This window comes from Triticum aestivum, chromosome 5B (genome assembly GCF_018294505.1).
Source record: "Triticum aestivum cultivar Chinese Spring chromosome 5B, IWGSC CS RefSeq v2.1, whole genome shotgun sequence".
NCBI lineage: Eukaryota > Viridiplantae > Streptophyta > Magnoliopsida > Poales > Poaceae > Triticum > Triticum aestivum.
The window spans coordinates 540,071,061-540,096,050 of record NC_057807.1 but is presented as its reverse complement, the minus strand read 5'-3'; the positions used below and the strand labels follow the sequence as shown (position 1 = coordinate 540,096,050).

General features: G+C 44.8%; 1 protein-coding gene across 2 annotated transcripts; it reads left to right on the top strand.

Moving 5' to 3' along the window:
• Positions 1 to 21,995: 21,995 nt before the first annotated feature.
• LOC123116834 (F-box/LRR-repeat protein At3g03360-like) lies at positions 21,996 to 24,785 on the top strand. Of its 2 annotated transcripts, none has more exons than XM_044537727.1 (4): positions 21,996 to 22,140; positions 22,959 to 23,863; positions 23,945 to 24,079; positions 24,495 to 24,785. In XM_044537727.1, exon 2 carries the CDS (start codon positions 22,961 to 22,963, stop codon positions 23,633 to 23,635), a length of 675 nt encoding a protein of 224 aa, XP_044393662.1. In that variant the 5' UTR covers positions 21,996 to 22,140; positions 22,959 to 22,960; the 3' UTR covers positions 23,636 to 23,863; positions 23,945 to 24,079; positions 24,495 to 24,785. The 2 variants fall into 2 exon arrangements, with proteins under 2 accessions (XP_044393662.1, XP_044393661.1); XM_044537726.1 differs by having other exon boundaries at positions 22,956 to 23,863.
• Positions 24,786 to 24,990: the final 205 nt, after the last annotated feature.

The following is a 24,990-nucleotide window of genomic DNA, read 5'->3' as shown; positions in this document are numbered from 1 at the left end:
AAGGTCTACCAAGAATAATAGGGCAAGAAAGATTGCAATCTATATCAAGAACGATAAAATCTACGGGCACCAAATTTCTATTTGCAACAATGAGAACATCATTGATCCTTCCCATTGTCTTTTCAATGGTAGAATCCGCAAGGTGCAATTTTAAAGATCAATCATCAAGATCATGGAAACCTAGAATATCACATAAAGTTTTCGGAATCGTGGAAACACTAGAACCAAAATCACACAAAGCATAACACTCATGATCTTTAATTTTAATCTTTATACTAGGTTCCCACTCATCATTAAGTTTTCTAGGTATAGAAACTTCCAAATTAAGTTTTTCATCAAAAGATTGCATCAAGGCATCAACGATATGTTTGGTAAAAGCTTTAGTTTTACTATAAGCATGAGGAGAATTAACAACGGATTGCAACAAGGAAATACAACCTTCTAAAGAACAATTATCATAATAAAATTCTTTGAAATCCGAGATAGTGGGTTCAATGCTATTTAAAGTCATGATCTCTCCAATCCCACTTTTACCAAATTAGCATCAAGATCAAAAAACTCCGAATTATTGGGATGCCTTCTAACTAAAGTTGACTCATCTCCAGTCCCATTATTACTAAGATTCATATTGCAACACAAATATCTAATAGGAGACACATCAATAACTTTAAGATCTTCATCATTATTTTCATTGAAACTAGAAGAACACGCTTTTACAAAGCAATCTTTCTTAGCACGCAATCTAGCGGTTCTTTCCTTGCACTCATCAATGGAAATTCTCATTGCTTTGAGAGACTCATTGATATCATGCTTAGGAGGTGTAGATCTAAGTTTAAGAGAATCAACATCAAGCGAAAGTCTATCAACGTTCCTAGCCAAATCATCAACTTTGAGCAATTTTTCTTCAAGCAAGGCATTAAAATTCTTTTGAGAGATCATAAATTCTTTCACACTATTCTAAAAATCAGAGGGCATCTTATTAAAATTACCATAGGAATTATTGTAGGAATTTCCATAATTATTAGAGGAATTACTAGGGAATGGTCTAGGATTAAAGTTTCCTCTATAAGCATTGTTTTCAAAACTATTCCTACCAACAAAATTCACATCCATAGATTTATTATTATTCTCAATCAAAGTAGACAAAGGCATATCATTGGGATCAAAAGGAGCACTCTTAGTAGCAAACAATTTCATAAGTTCATCCATTTTTCCACTCAAAACATTAATTTCTTCTATTGCAAGCACTTTTTTACTAGAAGATCTTTCGGTGTGCCATTGAGAATAATTAGCCATAATATTATCAAGGAGTTTTGTAGCATCTCCTAAAGTGATTTCCATAAACGTGCCTCCCGTGGCCGAATCTAAAAGATTTCTAGCAAAGTTCAAACCGGCATAGAAATTATGTATGATCATCCATAAATTCAAACCATGAGTAGGGCAATTGTGAATCATCAATTTCATTCTTTCACAAGATTGGGCAACATGCTCATGATCAAGTTGTTTAAAATTCATAATATCGTTCCTAAGAGTGATGATCTTAGCGGGAGGAAAATATTTAGAGATAAAAGCATCTTTGCACTTATTCCAAGAATCAATACTATTTTTAGGCAAAGACGAAAACCAAACTTTAGCATGATCTCTAAGTGAAAACGGAAATAACTTCAATTTAACAATATCATTATCCGTATCTTTCTTATTTTGCATCACACAAATCAACAAAGTTGTTTAGATGGGTAGCGGCATCTTCACTAGGAAGGTCGGCGAATTGATCTTTCATAACAAGATTCAGCAAAGCAGTATTGATTTCACAAGACTCAACATCATTAAGAGGAGCAATCGGAGTACTAAGGAAATCATTATTATTGTTATTGGAGACAAGTAATCCGCACACAAGCAAACAGGAAAAAGGCAAGCAAAAGAGAGGAGAAGATTGGGAAAGAGAGGGCAAATAAAACGGCAAGGGTGAAGTGGGGGAGAGGAAAACGAGAGGCAAATGGCAAATAATGTAAATGCGAGGGAGATGAGTTTGTGATGGGTACTTGGTATGTCCTGACTTGAGCGAAGACCTCCCCAGCAACAGCGCAAGAAATCCTTCTTGCTACATCTTGAGCTTGTGTTGGTCTTCCTTGAAGAGGAAAGGGTGATGCAACAATAGTAGCGTAAGTATTTCCCTCAATTTTTGAGAACAAATGTATCAATCCAGTAGGAGGCTCCTCAAAAGTCTCACGCACCTACACAAACAAACAAAGAACTCGCAACCAACGCAATAAAGGGGTTGTCAATCCCTTCACTGCCACTTGCAAAAGTGAGATCTGATAGAGGTAGTATGATAAGATAAATATATTTTTGGTATTTTATAATATAGATTTGAAAAGTAAAGATGCAAATAAAATTAGATTAAAAGCTTATATGATAAAAGATAGACCCGAGGGCCACAGGTTTCACTAGTGGCTTCTCTCAAGATAGCATAAGTATTACGGTGGGTGAACAAATTACTATCGAGAAATTTATAGAAAAGTGAATCATTATGAGATTATCTAGGCATGATCATGTTTATAGGCATCACGTCCGCGACAAGTAGACTGACTCCTGCCTGCATCTACTACTATTACTCCACACATCGACTGCTATCTAGCATGCATCTAGAGTATTAAGTTCATAAGAACAGAGTAACGCGTTAAGAAAGATGACATGATGTAGAGGGATAAACTCATGCAATATGATATAAACCCCATCTTTTTATCCTCGATGGCAACAATACAATATGTGCCTTGCAACCCTTATTGTCACTGGGTAAGGACACCGCAAGATTGAACCCAAAGCTAAGAACTTCTCCCATTGCAAGAAAGATCAATCTAGTAGGCCAAACCAAACTGATAATTCGAAGAGACTTGCAAAGATAACTCAATCATACATAAAAGAATTCAGAGGAGATTCAAATATTTCTCATAGATAAACTTGATCATAAACCCACAATTCATCGGATCTCGACAAACACATCGCAAAAAGAGTTACATCGAATAGATCTCCACAAGAGAGGGAGAGAACATGGTATTGAGATCCAAAAAGATAGAAGCACTACGGGAAATAGGTAATTTACCATCTGTTGATTACAGACGGTAAAGACCTAAATCCAGACGGCAAAGATTTTTCCATCAGGAAGCAGACGGCAAACTCAGACGGCAAAGATAAGTCGGCAAAGAATACTTTGCCGTCAGCTTTTCATTAGGGAAGACGGCAAAGACTTTGCCGTTAGCCAATCCCAATAACACACGGCAAAGAAACATCTTTGCTGTCAGCCGAAACACAATCTCTGCCGTTAGCTGATCTAATTTACATACGGCAAAGATTTTCTTAAAATGAAAAACAAATCACATGACATTTCCTAAAACAATTTTCATTGCATTCTTCATAGATCAATTTACACAGCAAGTCTATTACAATTAGTTCGCAAAACAACTGACCATCAAAAATTGGCAGCTACAACATTGTTTGTATATCAATTTACAGAACTCAACATCAATATTTTCGATAATCCATATACATTCATGCTACAGAGAAAAAGGGAAAAGCTACTCTGCCGCCCTGATGCAAACCGCACCGGACATGGGGCAGCGCCCGTTGACAACGGCTCGGTGTCCTGCACCCGATGGAGACGAGCGGCAGCGGCCCTCCGCGACTGGCGCTGCTCCTTGCGATGGCTGGTGAGGCGAGTGAGGCGGGCCCCGGCAGTCAGACAGCACGGGCGGAGGCGGGCACACGCGGCGGGCGGCGCTCGGTGGCGTGGGCGAAGGCAAGCTCCGGCGGGTGGCACCCGGTGGCGCGGGCGGAGGCAAGCTCTGGCGGGCAGACACAGACGGAGGTGGTGGCGCCCGGTGGCACGGGCGGACGCGGGGGAGCTGTACCTCCTTGTCCTCCTGGCCGTTGACGTCGTCGTTGGCGCCGTCGTTGGAGAGCGCCGCTCCCGGTTGGCCTTGGCCAGCGCGGTGTCGAGGCGCGCCCTCAGGGGTCCGGCAAGGGGACGAGGCGGGGTCCGGCGAGGAGACGCGGCGTCGGCGTCCGGTGAGGGGAAGCGGCGTCGGTGTCCGGCGAGGCAGAGGAGTGGTGGTGCGGTGGGGACCAAGAGAAGGGAGGCTGGAGATTCGATCGAGCGTGGGTGGGTGGGGATTTTTGTGGATAAGGCGTGGGGGGCGTGCGTGGGGTCTCGGGAGGGTGGGCTGCATGGGTTGGCTGATGGGACGGCGGTGGGGTCGGGCGTGGGTGGTGGGGGGCTGCGTGAGTGCTAGGGGCTGCCACGTCATTGATCCAGGTGATCGATCCGCGTGGTGTGTTTCTTATTTGCCCTCTGCGTTTTGTTTTACAGAGGCAAACGGCGTCTTTGCCGTCTGTATTTTTTATTACAGACGGCAAAGTATATATTTTGCCGTCTGTAAAACAAAAAGACAGACGGCAAAGACTCTTTGCCGTTTACAATAAAAAACGCAGACGGCAAAATATATTTTTGCCGCTAGTCATTCTTTGCCGTCAGCAGCTGACGGCAAATGTGCTCTTTGCCGTCTGGTCCGACGAAAAGCTGACGGCAAAGATGCCTACTGACGGCAAACTAGCTGTTTCCTGTAGTGAAGAAGCCATCTAGCTAATAACTATGGACCCGAAGGTCTGTGGTAAACTACTCACAACTCATCGGAGGGGCTATGGTGTTGATGTAGAAGCCCTCTATGGTTGATTCCCCCTCCGACAGAGCTCCGGTGAAGGCTCCAAGATGGGATCTCGCGGATATAGAAGGTTACGGTGGTGGAAATTGTTTTTCATTGGCTTCCTGGATGTTTTCGGGGTACGTGGGTATATATAGGAGGAAGAAGTAGGTCGGTGGCCGCCCGAGGGGCCCACGAGATAGGGGGGCACCCTGTAGGGGTGGGCGCGCCCTCCACCCTCGTGGCCGCCTTGGCTGCTTCTCGGCTTGCACTCCAAGTCCTATGGATCCCGTTTGTTTCAAAAATCACGCTCCCGAAGGTTTCATTCCGTTTGGACTCCGTTTGATATTCCTTTTCTTCGAAATACTGAAATAGGAAAAAAAATAGCAATATAGGTTGGGCCTCCGGTTAGTAGGTTAGTCCCAGAAAATGATATAAATGTGTAAAATAAAGCCCATAAACATCCAAAACAGGTAATATAATAGCATGGAACAATCAAAAATTATAGATACCTTGGAGACGTATCAGGTTCCAAGTGTCGTCGCGGAAAGGGGTTAAAAACCATTTGTATAGCACCTTGATGTACCAGTGCATAATCACTTGACTCGGCTGGGTGTTAATCTTCCAGATGATTGTGTCATTGACAGAGTTCTTCAATCAGTGCCACCAAGCTATAAAGGCTTTGTGATGAACTACAATATGCAAGGGATGGAAAGGACTATTCCCGAGCTCTTCGTGATGCTAAAGGTTGCGGAGTTAGAAATCAAGAAGGAGCATCAAGTGTTGATAGTTAAAAAGACCACTAGTTTCAAGAAGAAGGAAAAGGGTAAAAAGAAGAGGAACTTCAAGAAGAATGACAAGCAAGTTGTGGAAGAAACCCAAAGCTGAACCCAAGCCTGAAACTGCTTGCTTCTACTGCAAAGGGACTGGTCATTGGAAGCGGAACTGCCCTAAGTATTTGGCGGATTAGAAGGATAGCAAAGTGAACAAAGGTATATTTGATATACATGTTATTAATGTGTACCTTACTAATTCTCGTAGTAGTGCCTGGGCATTTGATACCAGTTCGGTTGCTCATATTTGTAACTCAAAGGAGGGACTATGGATTAAACAAAGATTGGCTAAGGACGAGGTGACGATGCGCGTTGGAAATGGTTCCAAGGTCGATATGATCGCTGACGGCACACTACCTCTACATCTACCTTCGGGATTAGTTTTAGACCTGAATAATTGTTATTTGGTGCCAGCGTTGAGCATGAACATTATATCTAGATCTTGTTTAGTGTGAGGCGGTTATTCATTTAAATCAGAGAATAATGGTTGTTCTATTTATATGAGTAATATCTTTTATGGTCATACACCTATTTCTGTTGAATCTTGATCGTGATGATACACATATTCATAATATTGATGCCAAAAGATGCAAAGTTGATAATGATAGTGCAACTTATTTGTGGCACTGCCGTTTGGGTCATATCGGTGTAAAGCGCATGAAGAAACTCCATAAAGATGGACTTTTGGAATCACTTGATTATGAATCATTTGATACTTGCTAACCGTGCCTTATGGGCAATATGACTAAAACTCCGTTCTCCGGAACAATGGAACGAGCTAGTGACTTATTGGAAATAATACATACCGATGTATGCGGTCCAATGGGTGTTGATGCTCGTGGTGGGTATCGTTATTTTCTGACCTTCATAGATGATTTGAGCAGATATGGGTATATCTACTTAATGAAACACAAGTCTGAAACATTTGAAAAATTTAAAGAATTTCAGAGTGAAGTGGAGAATCATTGTAACAAGAAAATAAAGTTTCTACGATCTGATCGTGGAGGAGAATATTTGAGTTATGAGTTTGTCCTTCATTTAAAACAATGTGGAATGGTTTCACAGCTCACGCCACCTGGAACACACAGCGTAATGGTGTGTCCGAATGTCGTAACCGCACTTTATGGGATATGGTGCGATCTATGATGTCTCTTACCGATTTACCACTATCATTTTGGGGTTATGCATTACAAATAGCTGCATTCACTTTAAACAGGGCACCGTCAAAGTCCGTTGAGACGACATCGTATGAACTGATGTTTGACAACAAACCTAAGTTGTCGTTTCTTAAAGTTTGGGGATGTGATACTTATGTCTAAAGGCTTCAGCCCGATAAGCTCGAACCCAAATCGGAGAAGTGCGTCTTCATAGGATACCCTAAGGAAACAATTGGGTACACCTTCTACCACAAGTCCGAAGGCAAGATTTTTTTTGCTAAGAGCGAAACCTTTCTAGAGAAGGAGTTTCTCTCAAAAGAAGTGAGTGGGAGCAAAGTAGAGCTTGATGAGGTAATTGTACCTGCTCTCAATTTGGAAAGTAGTTCATCCGAGAAATCTATTCCCGTGATGCCTACACCAGTTGGAGAGGAAGCTAATGATAAAGATCATGAAACTATAGCTCAAGTTGCTACAGAACCTCGTAGGTCTGGCAGAGCATGATCCGCACTAGAGTGGTACAGTAATCCTGTTCAGGAGGTCATGTTACTTGACCATGACGAACCAACAAACTGTGAAGAAGCTATGATGAGCCCAAATTCCAATAAATGGCTTGAGGCCATAAAATCTTAGAGAATAAATGGATTTTCAAGAAGAAGACTGACATTGATGGTAATGTTACTATCTATAAAGCTCGACTTGTTGCAAAAGGTTTTCGACAAGTTTGAGGAGTTGACTACGATGAGACTTTCTCAGCCGTAGTGATGCTTAAGTCTGTCCGAATCATGTTAGCAATTGCTGCATTTTATGATTATGAAATCTGGCAAATGGATGTCAAAACTACATTCCTTAATGGATTTCTTAAAGAAGAGTTGTATATGATGCAACCAGAAGGTTTTGTCGATCCTAAAGGTGCTAACAAAGTGTGCAAGCTCCAGCGATCCATTTATGGACTAGTGCAAGAATCTCAGAGTTGGAATATAAGCTTTGATGAGGTGATCAAAGCATATGGTTTTATACAGACTTTTGGAGAAGCATGTATTTACAAGAAAGTGAGTGGGAGCTCTATAGCATTTCTAATATTATATGTGGATGACATATTGTTGATTGCAAATGATGTGGGATTTTGAAATAGCATAAAAGGATACTTGAACAAGAGTTTTTCAATGAAAGACCTCGGTGAAGCTGCTTATATATTGAGCATCAAGACCTATAGAGATAGATCAAGATGCTTGATAGGACTTTCACAAAGCACATACATTGATAAAGTTTTGAAGAAGTTCAAAATGGATCAGTCAAAGAAAGGGTTCTTGACTGTGTTACAAGGTGTGAAATTGAGTCATACTCAATGCCCAACCACTGCAGAAGATAGAGAGAAAATGAAAGTCATTCCCTATGCCTCGTCCATAGGTTCTATCATGTATGTTATGTTGTGTACTAGACCTTATGTGTGCCTTGCTATAAGTTTAGCAGGGAGGTACCAAAGTAATCCAGGAATGGATCACTAGACAACGGTCAAGAATATCCTGAAGTACCTGAAGAGGACTAGAGATATGTTTCTCGTTTACGGAGGTGACAAAGAGCTTGTCATAAGTGGTTACGTCGACGCTAGCTTTGACACTGATCCGGATGCTTCTAAGTCGCAAACCGGATACGTGTTTTTATTGAATGGTGGAGCTGTCAGTTGGTGCAGTTCCAAGCAGAGCGTCGTGGCGAGATCTACGTGTGAAGTAGAGTACATAGCTGCTTCGGAAGCAACAAATGAAGGAGTCTAGATGAAGGAGTTCATATCCAATCTAGGTGTAATACCTAGTGCATCGGGTCCAATGAAAATCTTTTGTGACAATACTGGAGCAATTGCCTTGGCGAAGGAATCCAGATTTCACAAAAAGACCAAACACATCAAGAGACGCTTCAACTCCATCCGAGATTTGGTCAAGGAGGGACACATAGAGATTAGCAAAATACATACAGATCTGAATGTTGCAGCCCCGTTCACTAGGCCTCTTCCACGAGCAAAACATGATCAGCACCAAGACTCCATGGGTGTTAGATTCATTACAATGTAGTCTAGATTATTGACTCTAGTTCAAGTGGGAGACTAAAGGAAATATGCTCTAGAGGCAATAATAAAGTTTTTATTTTATGTTTCCTTATTCATGATAAATGTTTATTATTCATGCTAGAATTGTATTAACCGGAAACTTGATGCATGTGTGAATACATAGACAAAACAACGTGTCCCTAGTATGCCTCTACTAGACTAGCTTGTTGATTAAATATGGTTAAGTTTCCTAGCCATGGATATGAGTTGTCATTTGATAAACGGGATCACATCATTAGTGGAATGATGTGATGGACAAGACCCATCCGTTAGCTTAGCATAATGACCGTTCAATTTTATTGCTACTGCTTTATTCATGTCAAATATATATTCCTCTGATATGAGATTATGCAACTCCCGGATACCGGAGGAATGCCTTGTGTGCTATAAAACATCACAACGTAACTAGGTGATTATAAAGATGCTCTACAGGTATCTCCGAAGGTGTTTGTTGGGTTGGCATAGATCAAGATTAGGATTTGTCACTCTGAGTATCGGAGAGGTATCTCTGGGCCCTCTCGGTGCACATCATATGAAGCCTTGTAAGCAATGTGACTAATGAGTTAGTTGCGGGATGATGCACTACGGAACAAGTAAAGAGACTTGTCGGTAACGAGATTGAACTAGGTATGTAGATATCGACGATCGAATCTCGGGCAAGTAACATACCGATGACAAAGGGAATAACGTATGTTGACACTGCGGATCGACCGACAGAGATCTTCGTAGAATATGTGGGAACCAATGTGAGATCCAGGTTCCGCTACTGGTTATTGACCGTAGAGGTGTCTCGGTCACGTCTACATAGTTCTCGAATCCATAGGGTCCGCACGCTTAACATTCGATGACGATATCTATTATACGAGTTATGTGTTTTGGTGACCGAAGGTTGTTCGGAGTCCCGGATGAGAACATGGACATGACGAGGAGTCTCTAAATGGTCAAGAGGTAAAGATCGATATATTGGAAGGTTATATTCGGACACCGAAATGGTTCCGGAGAGGTTCGAGTATTTTTTGGAGTACCGAGGGGTTACCGGAACCCCCCCGGGGAAGTAATGGGCCTTATTGGGCCATAGTGGAGAGGAGGAGGCAGGCCACAAGAGGTGCCCCCCATGGGAGTCCGAATTGGACAAGGGGGAGGGGGCGCGACCCCCTTTCACTACTAGGGAAAACCGTAGCAGTAGCGCGTGTTTAAAGCCTATCAGTAGCACGGGGTACCGCGCTACTAGTAAGGCGCTACAGCTAAAGATTAGCAGTAGCGTGGGTGGGACCGTGCTACTTCTATATCGACTTAGTAGACGCGCTTTCTAAAACAAGCGCTACTGGTAAGTAGTAGTAGCGCTTTTCCTAGCACGCGCTACTACTATTATTCCGTATTTCTTTTTTATTTCATGTTGTATTCATACACCTTTATACAAGTTTTCATACCGCACCAATTTAGAGAATGCTTTTACATCATTTTACATCATCATGAGTTATTACATCAGTGGGAGAAAGAACCGTCGACTAGTTTCAAGTGGATGGACATCCACTTGAAACTAATCCACGGTTCTTTCACCCAATGATATAATAAATATCATCATCATCATCATATCATTAACAACTTATCATCATAATAAATCATTGTCATATAACACCTCCTCATGATCATCGTTTTCATCAATGAGACATCACATAAAAGTTGGTCACTAGACATAATCACAACCACTCATCATCATCAACTCTCATAAACATATTGTACCTCATAGGACCTACTACATTCTCTTAGGACCTACTATATTATCTTGGGTAAAATAACATAAAACAAGATAGCCCCTGACTCTCCATTAAGGAGAATGGAGATTATCCTGTCTCCAATTCTTGCCTTTCGTGCAATGTTGCTTCCAAGAACCTCCTTACGAATGTCCACACATTTCTTCCATTCTTTGATTATCATGTGTTCACCGTTTTTAGAAATCCAGTATGCACAGGTGAGATTCGTAGGACGACCTGGCTGTATGTTCAGAATATCAAGACGGCCATTCTGATACATCAAATGAGGCACACAATCCATCGGGATTTTCTGTTGAAAAACATAGTCATAACTTCATAGTTAGCAATGTAGTTCAGTTTTAGAAGTATGCAAAAGATGCATGGATGTCGTAATAGTAAAAAATCTTACCAGCAAATCTCCATGGAAGTTATTGTTGTTCAACACATGCACTAGTGGCACGTATTCACCATAATTTGGAGGAGTTTGATAAAAGGCATTGTAATTCTCAATGTCAGTACAATATGCAACCAGATGATTTTTCTGTTGATAAGTTAACTCAGAGCCATCGGTGCAGTTGGTTCTGTCTACCATCTTCCGCACACTCTTTAAAGAATGAAAATAAGCTATCAATGGAAATAAGTTCTCAACTATTTTGGAATAAACAATATAAATTACTTAATAACTATGTTTGAGGAACTCACATAGCGGTAGAATTGGAAGCGTATCAACAAGAACCCAAATGTCCAAATTGTCTTGGTCGATGTGAGGATCACTAAGATCCATGGTGATAAACATACCCACTTGAAAATCATACATCTTCCAAAGTGCCTCCCAACCCGGGCAACCAAAATTGGATACGCTCTCAGAATTGTATAGATTTACCTCAAAATCCATACCATGATGGGTCCTTAGGTTAATTTTCTTTGTTTCATTCCTCTCATGATCTTCAAAACACATCCTCTCCAAGACATAGCGTCTTGCATGGCATGGGATAAGCTAGTCGAATTGTAAAAGACGAAAATTACACGTTGAAGTAATAGAAGTCGAGCTTAATTACGAAAAAACACTTAGCATCGTAGCGTACCGTTTCACAATCGAAGGCCTCCTCGAGCTTAATGTTGAAGCACCGACTTCGTCCAGGTGAGGCCTGTCGCAGAAACCCCGGTTGTCGCCGCACCAGGAGCACTCCACGGGACCTTCTTTATTCGGCGACATTTCCTATGTTCATAATTCAAAGATTAAACTTGTACAATTAAATATATGTACTACAAAAGCTAAATTAGTTCATTATTATTCATCACGTGTTGACTATGGGTCTGTCGAGTCTTTTCTTGAAAACTCTCAGCTCACGTGGTGTATATATTCGACCGTCGGTGATGGTAGCTCCTCCTTTCGTTCCTGAGTGCATTACACCAAATTGTCTAGCACATGAGAACGAAGGAGAAGCTACCCCCACGACAACAGTCGGGATTCTTTGTCCTCTCATATATGGTGGATACTCTCCCTCATTGATTCCTCTCTGACATTTGTGACCGTCGGTGATGGTCGTTACTCCTCCTTCCCCTAGTGCATAACAAAGGTCTAGCACCCGGAGAAGAAGGAGAAACGACCCCCACGACAACAGTTGGGATTCTTCGGCCTCGACAGTCTTAAAGTCAACCCGAAATATCGTTTAATTATCTTTCTAGAAAATCCAGGCCACTCGATATTTCCTACATATTCTAGCACAAGTCATGCCAAAATTCACGGAAAATTCCGGCATGACCTTTGCTAAAACAGGACATATCGAGCGCCTAAAATTTGTCGGAACGAAAATTAATCAACTCCGACAAAACATAGGCCACTCGGAGGTGTAAACTGCAAACATGACCGGCCACTTGGGCAACCACATATCCTATTTTTGCAACACAAGATATACATGTTTTTATCTACATCATATCTTATAGGACTCATATTGACATGGAGATTTGGTTGGTCTCACCTCGATGTCAGAGGGGGTCGGTGATGGGGACGACAGCGGGGATGATGGAGGGGCTCCTTGATTTCTGCAAAAACAAAAACCCTATAAGTTATCACTAATACATCCCGAATAGTTCTTACTAAAAAAATGTGACATGTTCAACTAGTTCTATTAATTCAACTAGTTCTTACTAAAAATAAACTTACTATAAATAGAAATAAACTAGTTCTTTCTAAAAATAAACTGGTTCAACTAGTTATATTAATTTTCTTACTAAAAATACATTAGTTCTATTAATTCAACTAGTTCTTACTAAAACCAAACTAGTTCAACTAGTTTATTAATTTACTTACTAATTATTTTAAACACTTACTAAAACAGTAAAAAAACTAAATTATACAATAGTAAAAAATAGAAAAAAAGAGATGGAGGGAGGAGGAAGAAGGAGAGAGGAGGAGGGGAAGGAGGCCGATGGGATCGGAGGAGGAAGGGGGCGGGGGGGAGGGGGAGGGGGCGGCCGGAGGAGGAGGAGGAGGGAGGGGCGGGGGTGGAGGGGAGGGGGCGACCGGAGGAGGAGGAGGGAGGGGGCGGGGATGGATGGGGAGGGGGCGGCCGGAGGAGGAGGAGGGAAGGGGCGGCCGGAGGAGGAGGAGGGAGGGGCGGGGGTGGAGGGAGAGGGGGCGGCCGGAGGATGAGGAGGGAGGGGCGGCCAGAGGAGGAGGAGGGAGGGGCGGTGGGAGGAGGGCGGACGGAGGAGGAGGGGAGAAGGGATTACCTCGGCGTGGAGCAGCGCGGCGGCGGTGGACGATGGGTTCGGCGCGGGCGAGAGTGACTAAGAGGGAGAGAGTGAGTGAGAGGGTGCAGTGAACCGCTCTAGTATAAGGTAAGTAAGTAGTAGCGCATTTCAGAGAAACACGCTACTACTAGGGGACTTAGCAGTAGCGCTGATTAGGAAACCGTGCTACTGCTAAGTGGGGCTAGCCATCTACGCCCTGTACAAGTATAGCAGGAGCGCGCTTTAGGAGAACGCGCTACTGCTAAAATAGTAGCAGTAGCGCGGTTTATTTAAACATGCTACTACTAAGTAGCAGTAGCGCCCTGTTTTGTCCAGCGCTACTGCTAAGATGTTGTGTATAAGGTTTTCCATAGTAGTGTTTCCTTCTCCTTTTCTCCCTCCACTTCCCTCTTTCCCCCTCCGTTGGAAAGGAAGGGGGGCCGACTAGGACTAGGAGTCCTAGTTGGACTCCCCCACTTGGGCACGCTCTAGGCCGGCCCTCTCCCCTCTCCCTCCTTTATATACGGGGGCAAGGGGCACCCCAAAGCACAACAATTGTTTCTTAGCCGTGTGTGGTGCCCTCCTCCACAGTTTACTCCTCCGGTCATATTGTCATAATGCTTAGGCGAAGCCTTGTGCGGATCACATCACCATCACCGTCACCACGCCGTCATGCTGACGGAACTCATCGACTCCTTCGTGCCTCTACTGGATCAAGAGTTCGAGGGATGTCATCGAGTTGAACGTGTGCAGAACTCGGAGATGACGTACGTTCGGTACTTGATTGGTTGATTCGAGAAGACGTTCGACTACATCAACCGCGTTAAGTTAACGATTTCGCTTTCGGTCTACGAGGGTACGTGGACACACTCTCCCCCTCTCATTGCTATGCATCTCCTAGATAGATCTTGCGTGAGCGTAGGAAATTTTTTAAAATTGCATGCTACATTTCCCAACAGCCGCCGCCAGCGCCGTGCGGGTAGGGCCCGGTGGCCCAAGCCGGCGGTGGCGAGGGGGAGAAGGACGGGGAGGAGGGTGGAGGAGAGGGGAGAACTGGGGTTTCGCCCGCCGCCCAAGGGGGAGGGGCAAGCGAATGGGGGCTGAGGGAAGGGGGGGAGGGGGGACGGGCTAGAGTGCACGCGCCGGCGGGGGGAGGAGGCTAGGTCGGCGGCGGGGTAGGAGCCCTTTCCACCCGCCGACCGACCACGACCCTCCACCACTGAACCGGCGAGCTTGGACCCGCCCCATGCCATAAGCGTGAGCTCCACCCGCCAGATCAGCATGAAGCTGCTGGTTGCGCCACTCCACCGATGAGCACCATCAATGGGTTATGCAGATGCTTCAGACGTCAGTTATTTGTTGTGTTTGCGGACGAGGAGGACAGACGATGTATAGATGACAGCGATGTAATGCAGTCATTTGTATTTGCTGTGTTTACCCAAACAACAACAGCAATGCGTGCTTTGCTTCTGGCTTTCTTCAAAAAATATTAAAAAATTGAGATCACATGTTTGTTCAAACAACAATCACTTGTGAATGAAAAAGTAACAGTCTTGCTAAGTCTTAATTGACTGAGACTTTGTTAAGTCTTGATCGATGCTATAAGTCTTGATCGATGCTATATCCGTGAGATATTACATTGAGATCCGTGCAAAATTTTGTTTTCAGTTTTTTCTTTTTTCTCTTTAACATGTTATGTCACTTGGTTGAGAATTGGATAAATCTCGGTTGGCCGAGACCTGGCCACACCCTATATACTTATCATGTTGAAATATTTGGCTCAAAAGAGAACCCAACTCTGCAACGGCGACCGGTTTTGTTCCGTGTGTCATCAAAACAGAAAGGGAAAGGAAAACCGGATGCTTATACCGTGATGATGGCCCGCAACACCCCGTAGGGGGATCAGATGGAGGGCCAATACCGACACCCAGAGTTAAGAGTCCAATGTTTTTGGTGTTGTTGTTGTCGGGGGTTCCGAGCTTCTTGGCGGCGTAGCAGTACGCTGTCTATACTAATGGCGCGCCCATCTGCCGGCGTTCGCCACGGCCACGCCGACCGCCTCGTCCACCATGAGCCCCGCGCCCATCGTCACCACCAGACCCATCGGCGGCCAACCGTTTTTTAAGCTTCTCCTCTTTTGCGGCCTTCGCTTTGACGCGACAATTTTACCGCGTCTCCGAGCTGATCTTCCGGACGAGCATGATGCTCGGATCTTTTGGCACCTCCGTCGGCTCTATCTCCGACATGTTCTCCAACGGTTCCATGCGTCGACGGCGGAAGGGAGGAGAGGGTGAAAGAAAAGAGCAGGAATTGGGCGAAGAGCAGCGGGGAATGGAAGAAGAGAGTGAAGGATTTTGAAATGAGACTTTGGTCCAAACAAATGGATATAGTTATTGGCCCTAGAATCCAGACAAAAGGTCTTGCGCTAAGAGACTTTGGTCCAAACAAATGAACAAACATTTTAAATAGCGCGTTCGCTATAGCATGCTATAGCATTTGAAAGAGGTCCGGCGCTAAGATGCTTAGCGCGCTATTTAAAACTTTGCTCCAAGATCCTCGCCGCGCACCCTGGCCCCGCCCGCCACCTCGCCCTCTACGGCATCCGCCTCGGCCGCGAACGCTACGCCAAGTTCGACGGCTGGTTCCGGTCCCCCGCCCTCGATGGCCTCGCGGAGCTCGGCTTCACCTCCTCCGGTGACACCTACTCCCGCAACGGGGGCACCAGGCCACCGCGCCCGCTACCGCCTTCCGTGCTCCGATCCGCGCCCACCCTACGCGCCGTCAGCATCGGTGGCTGCGATTTCCCCGAGATTAGTGCTGCCCCAGCGCTTGTTCTTCCTCGGCTGAGGCAGCTCAATCTGTACGACGTCGTGATCTCGGAGGCGGCCATCCGCCGCCTGCTCGCAGGCTGCATTGTGCTCGAGCGCCTTAAGCTTCAGAGCCTCAGCGGGTTCAGCGCCGTCCGAATCGTGTCACCGACTCTCCAGAGTATTGATGTCTCTGTATGTTCCCACCCGGAAGCAGATGTGGTGTTTCAGGAGCTTGTCATTGAGGATGCACCTTGCCTTGAGCCATTGATCTCAACGGGTCCATCTCTTGGCCCAAAGACAATCAGGGTCATCGTGGCGCCGAAATCTCACGGTGCCAATTTCACTGAGATTAATACTACCCCTGCACTTCTTCTGCCACGGCTGAAGCTGCTCTATTTGTATGATGTTGTTATCTCGGAGGCGGCCATCCACCGCCTGCTCGCAAGCTGCATTGTGCTCGAGGCCCTTGAGCTTCACAGCATCAGCGGGCTCAGCACTGTCCGGATCTTCTCACCGACTCTTCGGAGTATTGGTGTCTCTGTATATTCCAACTCCAAAGCAGATGTGTTTCATGAGCTTGTCATTGAGGATGCACCATGCCTTGAGAGATTGACTTCATCTAATAGAAATGGCCCAAGGACAATCAGAATCATTGCAGCGCCTAAACTGACGGTGCTGGGCTATGTGCCTACCGAAATCTTCAAACCCGTGACTGGAACCACAATTGTTAAGGTATAACCAGCCTTCTTCTTGGAACATACATTTTGGTGGAATATTTCTTGACGTATTTACCCTTTTTTTCCAGGAAATGATCCCCATGAACTTCATCGGGCCGGTGCGCACAGTGAAGATCTTGGCCCTAGAATCTATCGGTCCTAATCTGGATATAGTTATTGGATTTCTTAGATGTTTTCCCTGCACGGAGAAGCTATACATCCAGGTGAAATTCTTGCTGTTAAATGTTAACAACTCCAGCAAAAATTGAAAAAATGGCATGTTGTTAAACATGTTCAAAGAGGTTTTTATCTTTGTTCAATCATATACTCCCCCCGTCACATAATATAAGAGCGTTTTTGATACTAGTGTAGTGTAAAAAACGCTCTTATATTATGAGACGGAGGGGGCAACTTTCTCGGTGCCAAGCTTGGACGACTGATACAATATTTGTTTAAATTAACATCCACAATTAAGTTTTTGTTGTTTCCCAAGTTTATGTTGATAAATCTAGTGGTCAAAGTTGCACCCTGGAAACTTTGAAGGTAATAAAAGGAACCTTCTAGCTCTAGGGAACTATTTTGTTCAATAATCCTGAATTTACGCATCAGTGAAAGTCATCTGATGTTAATAGATGCCATCTTTGAAGTGGTTATTTTGTTTTGACGGAAAAGGTTAATTCTTTCTATGCTTATTTTTTTTCTCTTTTCTTCTGCAGTCATCGCTTAGGAAGGATATGAAAAATGTGTGGCAACATGATATGCTCGATCCAATTGAATGCCTTGATCTGCATCTCAGAAAAATTGCATTGGACGGCTATGAGGGCATGAGACCCGACGTTAACTTCGCCAAGTTCTTTGTTCTGAATGCAAGGGTGCTCAAAATAATGAGATTCGGCCTCTTTGGTGGCCCCAGTGAGAAATGGATGGCTAATCAACAGAGGCGTCTGCAGCTGGATAACAGAGCCTCTAGAAATGCTCGATTTGATTTTAAAAGAGTTTATGGTGACTGTAACATGCACATACATGATATTAGGAAGGCTGATCCCTTTGATAGCTAAATGATGTCGATGATGCTCATGGTTGCTGCACGGGGCTGTGATCTTCCTCAAGGCAGTTAGCTGATCCCTTGTTGCTTCGTTTATTTTCTTCTCTTTGGGGTTTGAGTGAGGAGGGCATCATTGACTGTAAGGTGTCATTTTAATTTCTCTTATGTTCTGTGTGTTTGAGTGAGGAGTACCTTGCACCGTAAGCTTTGTATCGTGTGACCATTTTGGGGCCTTCTTAAGACGTAATGCCTTTTGTCTAAGAAAATGTTGTTGATCGGTTTGATTCCGAGATACTCTGTTTACTTTGTCATATATTTCTTTCCAAACATTCACAACCTTTTGTTCTTATGGAAACCTTGGTGCTACCGTGTACTGTATGCTGACTGAAAACTGAAAGAGCAGCTCATCTTTGCAAGTTGCCACGTTTTGTCAGCATACTTGAGGTGGAGGTGTTAAACCCTTGCAGACAAATCTCCCGGAGCTCGGGAATTATTTTGAACAGAAGAGGGAGCTTAACTATCACTGAGAAATCATTTTAAGCTAGCATGTAAATGTGATCTAAAATAAGTTTGTTGTGTGAAATGTTGTTCCGAAACTTCAGCAGCAAACTGATATAAACACAGAACAAATAGTATATTTGGTGAAGTTATATTGTGTCCCCGCCTCCCTGGCGTGTCCAGGCTCCCCTACACCTCCCCTAGGTTTGGTTTCGATTAGTGTGATTTCGGATGTCCGGACCTTCAACAAGGGCGCGTCAACATTATCTGATCAAGCTAGAGTTGGGACCATGAAATGGGCAACACCGCCATTGCAACATTGTCTGATCAAGCTAGAGGTGAGACGATGAAATGGCCAACGACGCCATTGCGTTGCTCCACTGAGAGATTGGGATCCGCTAAGTCGTAGGACAATCGCGGCCGGCCAGCTTGGACCCATGAAGCCCCATGCCATATGCGTGAGCTCCAGCCCGCCAGATCGGCGTGAAGCAGCTGGTTGCGCCACTCCACCGATGAGCAAGATCGATGGGCTCCGCAGATGCGTTAGATGTCGGTTATTTGTTGTGTTTGCGGATGATGCATAGATGATAGCGATGTAATGCAGTCATTTTGTATTTGCTGTGTTTTGCCCAAAGAACAGCAGCAATGCGGATCCTCCACAAAAAAGTTAGGGTTTCTGCCTCCCGCCGGCGCCACCGCAGGTCCGCCTCCTCTCCGATGGGGGCGTGGTGGATCTCGACAAGTGCTGGAGGGAGGGTTTCGTTTTTAGTCGTTTCTTTCAGTCTTGCTAGGGTTTGTGTCCTGCTCAGGAAGACGAGACGGCAGTGGCTCCCTAAAGATTGAATAAATGTCTCCCCGCCTAGCCCCTGTTCCGGCGGTGCGTCTAGCACCATCGGTGGGCGTGTGGAGGTGTGTCTCTTGCGGATCTGTCGTTGGTGGATTTGCTAGAATCTCGTCGTTGTTCGTCTACGTTCGTGTGTCTTCGGATTGGATCTTTCTGATCTACGTTATTCTTCATCTGCGGCGGTTGTTGTTCTGGTGCATTGGTCCTACAGGGCCTTAGCACGATGACTTCCCGACTGTCTACTACAACAAGTTGTGCCCGACTCCGGCGATGGAGGGGCAATAACGGCGACTCAGTGCTGGTAGTCGTCACTAGGTGGTCTACAGATCTGGATGTAATTTCTATTATTTCTGGTATTCGTTGTACTGCCATGATTGAAAATGAATAGATTGGAATTTTTCTCGAAAAAAAAGAGAGCAGCAATGCGTGCTTTGCTTCTGTGTTTCTTTTAAAAAGAATGAAAAATGGAGATCCCATGTTTGTTCGAACAACAACCACTTTTGAATGAAAAACTAAAGAAGAAGAAGAAGAAGAAGAAGAGGCGTATGTCTTAACTTGGTTTATTCAGAAGTACACCCACATTTTCGAGTGTCAAATATTTGGCTAAAAAAATAAAAGAATCCAATCTGCAAAGGCCACCAGTTTTGTACTTTTTTTAGTCGGATGCTTAGAGCATCTCCAACAGCCGCGCTTCACGCCGCGCGCAAAAAAACTGTTTACCGCGCGCGCTTCGACCGGTTTAGCGCAGCCGCCAGCGCTGGCTCCAGCAGCCGCGCTATAATGCAGCGCGCGCGCCGCTCCAGCAGCCGCAAAAATACAGCGCGCGCAGCACGCACAAACCACATATACATTTCAAAAACAAGGTGCAAAAATGATCAAACAAAAAAATTCAATAATAAATAGTTCAATTTCGTTATCATTACAACTCAAACAAATAGTTTATCGTTCAGTACAACAAATAATGCAATAAACACAACAAATAGTTCAACAATACAATGTCGAATGCAGAAATTATGCTCTTTGTCGTTCATGTCATGCCCACCACTCTTCAATCAGATCATTCTGAAGTTCATTGTGCGTTGCGGGATGCCGAATGGCATGATAGGAGGCAATAAAACGGGCTACTCTTTCAGCCCTCCGTCGCACTCGCACGGGATGTCTCAAGAGCTCATACTGTGAGTAGTCTAAATCTTGACCACGCTCATTCTTGATGATCATGTTGTGCATGATCACACAAGCGTGCATGATGTACCAAAACATTTTCTGATGCTAAAATCTAGTCGGTCCTCTCATAATAGCAAATTGGGCTTGCAAAATCCCAAATGCTCTCTCCACATCTTTTCTAGCCGCCGCCTGAGCATTGTGGAAGTCAAGATTTTTCTTACCTTCCGGCTTTTTCAACGGCTTCACGAAGGTTTGCCACTTTGGATAGATGTCATCCGCTAGATAATAGCCATAGTTGTACGTACGGCCATTTGCTATAAACTGCACCGGTGGCAACTCACCGTTTGCAATCTTATTCATCAGTGGTGACCGGTTGACAACATTGATGTCATTCAAAGATCCAGGCATTCCAAAGAATGCATGCCAAATCCAAGTCTCCTGATCGGCCGCCGCTTCAAGGATTATAGTGGAACCCTTTTTTGGCCGTGGAATTGCCCATGCCATGCCTTTGGACAATTCTTCCAACTCCAATGCATGCAATCTATTGAGCCAAGCATGCCAGGAAAGCCGCGCGCTTTGTTCATCGTCAATAGCCTTGCGGCGTCTTCAGCAGTGGGAGATCTCAAATACTCCTCGCCAAACACTTGCACAATTCCCACTGCAAAGCGCTTGACACACATGATGGCTTGGCTCTCACCCATAGCCAAGTGATCATCAACTAGATCAGCCGGGATACCGTATGCCAACATACGCAAAGCGGCTGTCACCTTCAGAAAGGTGCTATGCCCGAGCTCTCCGGCGGCATTCCTCCTTTGCTGTAAAAACCGGTCATGGCTCGCTAGTTTCTCTGCAATGCGCCTGAACAAGTCGGTGCTCATCCTAAACCGGCGACGAAAATACGACTCCGGGTATGTGGGATTCTCCACGAAATAGTTCTTTATCAATCTATTATGGGCATCAATCCTATCTCTCCAAATTTTATCCCGACCCATAACCGAACCACCGTGCTTTGGTTTTTTATTGATATGCATAGCTATGATCATTGCAAGATCCTCCTACTCTTTCATATCAAATTCTTCTTCGGAAGAATCATACGACGAACTCATCTACAATGTTCAATACTATACTATAAAAACTACAATTCAAAACATGCACCAAATTCATGAAGTTTGAGCAATACATACCTTATAGGCATTTTGTCGAACACCTTGTGGGCGCGGCGCGGCAGCGAGCGCTCGGGCGCTGTTCCTCGGACGACGGAGGCGCACGAGGGCCGGCTGGACTAGGAGGGGATGCGGCGGAAGCGCAGCGGCGCGGGGATACGCCGGGGAAGCGCCTGAACGGTCGCCAGGGGGCGCGGGCGGCGGCGGCGGCGCGGCCGAATGGGGTGGAAGTGGGAGCGCGAGCGCTCGAGTGTGCCGCGCGCGGTAGCGGGCGCCCGAAATAGACCGCGCGGGAATAGTGCTTTTGACCGCGCGCCCAACTCATTATAGCGCGCGCGTCGTTTTTTGCGTGCCCGCTGGAGCGACCCGCCGCGTTGCGCGCGTGCTAAAACGGATTAATTCGCGGCGCGGCTGTGAGATGCTCTTAGACCGCTGTGGGATTTAGGCCCGCTACAGATGTAGGCCCAATACCAACACCCAGCGTTAAGAAACCACTGCGTTACCCGGACGGGAAACCCTCGTCCGCCGCCGACCCACCTCCATCGCCAGGTTCAGGTCAGGCACATCGTCGCCGGCAACGCGTGCGCGGCGGCGGCGGCGGCGGCGGCTGGCGGCTACTCTGGTAAGAGCTTGTAAAGTTGTAATACTGTGTTGCGACTGACGTGTCTTTGAGTCCCTCCCACATCTGATGGGAACTTGCTCCATCTAGAATCTTTGCTTCGTGCCTATTATATTCACCTGCTGTTAGCAATCTGATGGGAACCAACAGAGGGAAGCCCAGGGGAGGGTAGATCCTCAAATTTATAGCTAATAATGGTAGAATTTATGAAACAAGTTGAAGCACAAATCTTCCGCTTAATTTTGACTGCGAAAGTGCATACAAAAGAATTACTATATTTTGTTTGCCAAACTGTGAACCTAGAAATTACTTATTGGCCTATCTTTCATGTACTATACATTTACTTTCATGAGGCATGCAATATTTCAGTTTGCCAAAGTCTTGGGCCAAATCTGGTATTATTTGGCCGAGAGAGCTATGTATGTGTTGGTTTGCCATAAACATGCCTACAATCACTGGAATCAGCAGCAACACAGATCGTGTTACAGAAATTTTGCCGTTTGAGTCACTTAAGTCTGTATACGCGCGAACGATTTTCTTGCATGGCAGTATATACATATGAGCAATGAGTCGTTTTGTCTATTGGGCTGCACATGCTTTGTAGCCATAGAGCTGGTCAATTCCTAGATCGGAGTTAATTTGTGTGTGAATATTCTTTTGACATGTGTTTACATCTGTAAACTATTCTCATTCCAAAGTCCAAACTATGCCGTACGTTCATAAATGAAAGGTTCAAGTTGTGGTGGCTAAAATACTTGTGTTCCTGTGCTCTTTCAAACAAAAATGTTTTTGATTTTTTGCTGATGTTTTTGTGGCAGAAGTCATGGACAATGTAGTGGCTTCCTTGTCCAAGAAGCGGAGGCGGGACAAGCTGGAATTGCAAGAGCCTTCGGCAAACAAGGATGGTGGCTACGAGAACTTTGACCTCATCAGCCGCCTCCCTGACGAGATTCTTGGCAGTATCATCTCCCTCCTCCCCACTAAAGAGGCTGCACGGATACCCATTCTCTCCTCCCGGTGGCGACACCTCTGGCGCTCAGCCCCACTCAACCTTGTCATAGACTACAACCTTCTGCTCAAAAGGTCCTGGAAAGAGCGTGACTGCACCGCCATCATCTCCAAGATCCTCGCTGCGCATCCTGGACCAGCCCGTCACCTTTCCCTCCGTAGCATCTGCCTCCACAACAACTTGTATGCCAGGTTTGACGGTTGGTTCCGGTCCCCTGCCCTCAATGGCCTCGAGGAGCTCGACTTCTATGGGAGAAATTCGCAAAGCCTGGTGCCTCCTTCTGTGCTCCGATTCGTGCCTACTTTGCGGCTCGCCAGCATCGGCGGCTGCGATTTATCTAGGATTGATATTGCCCCCACGCTTCTTCTCCCTCAGTTGAAGCAGCTCAAACTCTACGACATTGCCATCTCGGAGTTGGCCCTCCACCGCCTGCTTTTTGGCTGCACTGTGCTCGAGAGCCTTGATCTTCAGAGTATCCATGGGATCTGAATCGTCCGGATCGTCTCGTTGACTCTCCGGAGTATTGTTGTCTATGTTCATAACCAAGCAGATATGGTGGAGCTTATTATTGAGTATGCACCATGCCTTGAAAGATTGATCCAACTAGGTAAAGAGGGTCCAAGAACAAGTAGGGTCATCGCCGCACCAAAATTGGCAGTGTTGGGCTACCTGACTCCCAGAATCTCCGAATTTGAGCTTGGAACCATAATTGCTAAGGTAAAACAAGCCTTCTTGAAACTCGCATTCGGGCGTTCTTATTTGCATCGTAGCCTGACATATATTATTCATTTTCTCCAGGAAATTATCTCCATCAGCTTGACTACTTCAGTGCGCACAGTGAGGATCTTGGTTCTAGATTCTATTGGCCCCAATCTGGATGTTGTTGTTGGATTCCTTAGATACTTTCCCTGCATAGAGAAGTTGTACATCCAGGTGAAATCTTTGTTGCTAAATGCTAATCACTGCAGAAAAAACTTACCAGTAAAACTAATTACGTGGAGTTTAATTTTGATTGCTCGTATCTCTCTTGACGCCTAATCTGGACATATGGAAATAAGAAAAAAATTAGTACACTCTTGTTAAATTAACTTCAGCAGTATAAAAATTTGGGTCATTTTCCGCAAATTTTAAGATGGCAAATGTAGTGGTAAGATGCCTTAGTTGAAGTTAAAATAACGTGTTAGGGGACTACATTGTTCAATAATCCTAAATTCGCAAATCATGCAACTAATCCAAATATGATTAGATATTTGGAAGCCAGCGATGAGGAAATAGCTCTTTGCCTGCAAAACAGTTACTCTTTTTATTGCGATCTAGTGACGTTTATGCTTTATTTATCATTTTGCAGTCACATCTCAGGATGGGTATGAAAAATGTGCGACAATATGACACACTTGATCCTATTGAATGCCTTGAACTCCATCTCAGAGCAATAGTATTGAAAACCTATGAAGGCAAGAGACCAGATGTTAACTTTGCCAAGTTCTTTGTCCTGAATGCGAAGGTACTTGAGGTAATGAAATTTGGTGTTTGCGGTAATACCTGCAATGAGAAATGGATGGCTAATCAGCACAGGCGACTACAGCTGGATAACAAAGCTTCAAGAGATGCGCAATTTGAATTTAGAAGAGATTATGATAGTTACAGTTTTCAGTATAACAAGCACATACATGATATGTGGGTGCTTGATCCATTTGACCGCTCATTATGTAAATGTTGTCAGCTGGTTTCATAGCTGGGAAGAGCATGCACCTATCTTTGGTTCACCACCCGAATTGCTGATCTTCGGCTGATCATGTTTGTTCAGTTTTGACATACCCACTCTGATGCGCTTATATATGTTT